Source organism: Triticum aestivum, chromosome 7D (assembly GCF_018294505.1).
Source record: "Triticum aestivum cultivar Chinese Spring chromosome 7D, IWGSC CS RefSeq v2.1, whole genome shotgun sequence".
Lineage (NCBI taxonomy): Eukaryota > Viridiplantae > Streptophyta > Magnoliopsida > Poales > Poaceae > Triticum > Triticum aestivum.
In genome coordinates this window covers 77,516,703-77,521,050 of record NC_057814.1, presented here as the reverse complement: position 1 = coordinate 77,521,050, position 4,348 = coordinate 77,516,703, and the positions used below count along the sequence as shown (strand labels likewise).

Genomic DNA, 4,348 nt, shown 5'->3' with positions numbered 1-4,348 from the left:
AACACTCGTTTCGATGGTGAGCGAGTGTGGTGGGTTTCCTGATAGTGCTGGAACTCGCTCTACCTCTTTCCCTTCCCCTGACTTTTCCTGTTGGAACTTGTTGTATTTCCGTTCTATGCAATGGAAAGGGGTAAAGCCCGGTTCTAAAAAAAGGAATCCTTGGGCTCTAACCCCTTCATCATTCAACTCACAAGGGACGAGGTCAAACTCTGGAACTTGGCGGGTGCTGGGATCCCTTTCGACCCGGGCTGAGTTTCTGTATGTATGTTAGGTTTTTTTTCCTTTCTTTCCTCTTTGAGCCTTTCCCGGGACTCCCCTATACTTTGTTTTTCCCTCCCGATCAATGAATTTGGTAGACCACCAGTCCACTACCAACATTCAAAAATACATGAATTGGACTGCCTCACGATTGGCCGGGAGTTACAACCTGATGCCCAAGGAAGATCTCCCTATTTGGTTGGCCTGATAAGTGACATTAAAACGGCCTTAAAAGGATTTGCATCCCACATAAAACTCAAGGAGGAAATGCAACGCAGTAGCATATGAATGGCTGTGTCATCTGGGAAGAATGGGGACTCATACATGATTGCAGACGTCCTAGAGTGTCTACGCCAAACTATGTTCCCTTTTCAAATCTGAATGTAACCTTCCCCTAGAGTAATTAGGTTTACTCTTGATCCTAAAAAAAGGAATAGTGACAGTGTTTGAGGCCCATTGGAATGGTGTTTGAGGCCCATTTGGGAGTCCCGTACTCTCCCGTTGGACGGTTGGAGACAAACACATCGCCGGATTGCTCCTCCCCCCGTCCGTCTTTGAGTTCCACGCCACCCCATACTCAGCACCGAGTAATGCTACACATACATAGGTTTACACGGGTTTTACAAACAGATGAGTTTTGATTGGAGAATAAGGGGAAGGAGGGGCCCACCCCCGTGAAAATCAGGGGGGAGTGGTTAGTTAGAAAGAAAAAAATCCTAGTTAGTGTGTAATTGCGTGTAAGCCTTTGTATGTTTAGTATTATTGCTTAGCACCTCGCCCCGCCGTCTTCGAGTCCCGTGCTCCCGTTGGAGACGCTCTTACAGCCCAGATAAAAGCCAACACATCGCGCCCCGCCATGGCACCCAAAACCTCGCCCCGCCGTCGTGCACCCAGAAACCTCGCCGGTGGGGACGGACTCCCTCGCAGTTACTCGCTTCTCTGCTGGTACGTACGCCACGTTCGCTGTAGATTCATCTCTTCCTCCCAGCTGCTTCCCTCGCCGATGGCGATGCAATCTCTCCTCCTCCACCCCTGTTCGCAGATTTACCGCCTCCTCTCCCCACGGCGATGGCGGACGGCGCCAAGGACATTGGTAAGCGGCGGAAGCCAGCGGACAGCCTCACCGATGACCATTGGTTGCTACTGCACCGTCCAGGTTGAATTTTGACGAATTTCCCCCCGCAAAAAAAGAATTTTGATGAATTTGCTTTAGAACAACTAAAGTGCAGGCTTAGAGCATCTCTAACAGATCCCGCAAACCGTGCCATCCGGCAAAAACCGTCTGTTCGCGGGACGGAGGCCGTTTTACCGCCCGAATAAATCCCGCAAATTCAGCCCAACACAGCAACACGGCTGAAGTGCAGGCTGAAAACTAGACAAAAGCCCAACACAGCAACACAAAGCCCAATACATCAAAACTCCTCATTCACTTCGCCTATCTTCCAGTTCCACGCCACACATCACACCTCGCCTCGCCGCCGCCGCGCACCCAAAGCCTCGCCGGCGGGGACGGGAGCACCTCAGATAGGCTCTCTCGCCGTCACTCGCTTCTCCTCCGGTACGTACGCCACATTCTCCATAGATCCTCTCTTCCTTCCTTCCTGCTCCCCTCACCGATGTCGATGGATCTCCAATCTCTCCTCCTCCGCCCGCGTTCGCAGGTTGACCGCCTCCTCTCCCCACGGCGATGGCGGACGGCTCCAGGGACATCAGCAGGCGGCTTAATCCAGCGGACAAGCTCACGGAAGACCTCCTCATCGAGATCCTGTCGCGCGTGCCGTACAAGTCGCTGTGCCGGTTCAAGTGCGTCTCCAAGCAGTGGCGCGGCATCATCTCCCACCCCGACCACCGCAAGGCGCTGCCGCAGTTCCATCTCCATGACCTCGCCGGATTCCTTTACTCGAGCCGCGACCGCAGCGTTGGCCATTTTTCATTACTTCGCAATTTCGCCCATGTCTCGGCGGGAGGCCGCCCTCGTATCCGCCCTTCACTCCCCTTCCTGCCTGACTGCGAGCTATTCAACCTTCTGGACAGCTGCAACGGCCTACTCCTCTGCCGCCGCTTCGAGACCTTTGGTTCGGGGGCATTTGATTACGTGGTGTGCAATCCTGCCACGGAGAAATGGGTCGCCTTGCCCGGCTTCTTCAGCAAGATGCAGACAGCTCGCTTGGGGTTCGACTCGGCCGTCTCCTCGCACTTCCATGTGTTCCAGTTCATGGAGGACGGGGCTGCAGATGCAAATGCAGATACAGAGGACGACGACGACGATGATAGTGATGGCCACGTCAAAGGGGTTGAGATCTACTCATCCAAAACCGGGGTCTGGAGTCACAAGGACAACGGTTGGGGCTTTGCTAGGATAGTGAGCGATTCTAAAAGTGCCTTTGTCAATGGTTTTCTGCATTTGCTCGCTGTCGAGTCTGCGGTGCTGGCAGTGGATGTGGAGGGAACTACTTGGAGGGTTATTCCTATGCCAGACGATGAGGATGCTCTCATAATAGATGTTGATTACGGGTTCATTGATTTGTCTCGAGGGCGTTTGTATTTGGCAAATAGTGATCAGCATGATCCTTATAAACTGTCGATCTGGGTTCTCGAGGACTACACCAGTGAAGTGTGGGTCTTGGAGCACGGTGTCAAGTATTTGAATCTATTTGGAGTGAAGAATGTCCAGCTGGGACACGAGTACCATATTGTCGCCCTCCACCCACAACAAAACACGATTTTCTTGGTTTATGGTCATGACAAAGTACTGATGTCTTATGAAATGGATAGTGGGAAAGTGCAGTTCATCCACGATCTTGGACATGATTCCCTGGAGCCTTATCTTCCTTATGTTCCCTTGTACTCAGAGGCATTGGCAGATTGGCACTGATAGTCTGGCTTGCATATCACTGTTCTATTCTTGACCTTTTAGATAATGGTGAATCATAGGTCCCAAGTAACATCAGCAGATATTTGGTTAAATCTTTCTGATGTTGCGTTGCTTCTCTTCTATTGCCGAGTGTACTCTTTAACCTCATTTTTGCACTTTATGAGGTTATCTGTTCCAGTTAATTTGGTAACACTTGCTATGTGTACAGGTTGCCAGCAGCAACTGCTGCAACAGCATTTACTGTTTAACTTTGTGGGGGCTGTCATTAATTTGTATCATGATGTTTGTGATTTCCAGATTATTGTGTTGGGCTGTTGGCGCATGCCTTCTTTTACAATGATTGTACTATCTGTGTTCTATATGTTGACACTTTTTGTGCATTCAAACTATGTAATCTTACGTGTAGTAAAACATGGGTGGGAATACATGTTCTACTCCTCTTGTCAGTGTGGTAAGATCTTTTCTTACCATTGACATACTGGTGAACAATGGGGCATGGGGGTTTATGTTCCTTTGCTCCTTTTTTTTTTGAAAAATCCTTTGCTCCTGTCAATGCTGAAATGATCAGCACTAGTGAATCAAAGTTATTCTTTTCTTTTAGATGTTTTCTGAAGTTTAAAGCATCAGAAGTAAATTTTTGTTGATTCCATCAATAAAATTGCTTGATTCCCTCCGTGTCATATTCAGTTCTAGTGTTGGATCTAAGCCTGAAACTAAACTTTTGTTGATTTGTTCTAGAAAACTGTCTGATTCACTTCCTGCTGTACTTGGTTGCAATGTCTTATCTTTGCCAGCGGATGCTTTTAACTGTCGTTTAATGCAACACAGGATGATAGGTACTGTCTTTTTCGGATGCGTCTACAGTATATTCAGTTAGTTTATCGGGATAATGAGTAGGACACTCTGAACTTTTAGCCTCCACTAGTAAAACGCCCGTGCGTTGCTACGGGCTATAATACATATGAATCAAACAGAGGATTAAGGTCGTCTTCAAGGTCGAAACTCATTTCTCCTTCATACGTACCTGCATGTTTTGATATCAAACGGGCACCCAACGGGCTGCCCAAAATTCAACTGTCTAGATAGTCCGGACTCCCCCAAATCCATCCCATATATGAGGGGAAAATGTGGTTGTCTAGACTATCTGACATGTTATCTTCAATACGCAGTCCCAACACAAAAACCACATCCCACGACGCACCCTTCCCTTTTCCT

At 48.7% G+C, this 4,348-nt stretch overlaps 1 protein-coding gene across 1 annotated transcript; it reads left to right on the top strand.

The window, feature by feature from the left end:
- The first annotated feature begins 1,677 nt into the window (after positions 1-1,677).
- LOC123166177 (F-box protein At5g07610) lies at positions 1,678-3,548 on the top strand. The gene is made up of 2 exons (XM_044583946.1): positions 1,678-1,816; positions 1,920-3,548. The coding sequence occupies exon 2, from the start codon at positions 1,946-1,948 to the stop codon at positions 3,131-3,133; it is 1,188 nt and encodes a 395-aa protein (XP_044439881.1). The 5' UTR covers positions 1,678-1,816; positions 1,920-1,945; the 3' UTR covers positions 3,134-3,548.
- Positions 3,549-4,348: the final 800 nt, after the last annotated feature.

What these genes read in the sequence shown, in the direction of transcription:
- LOC123166177 (XM_044583946.1), top strand. Translation starts at nt 1,946, where the DNA reads ATGGCGGACGGCTCCAGGGACATCAGCAGGCGGCTTAATCCAGCGGAC.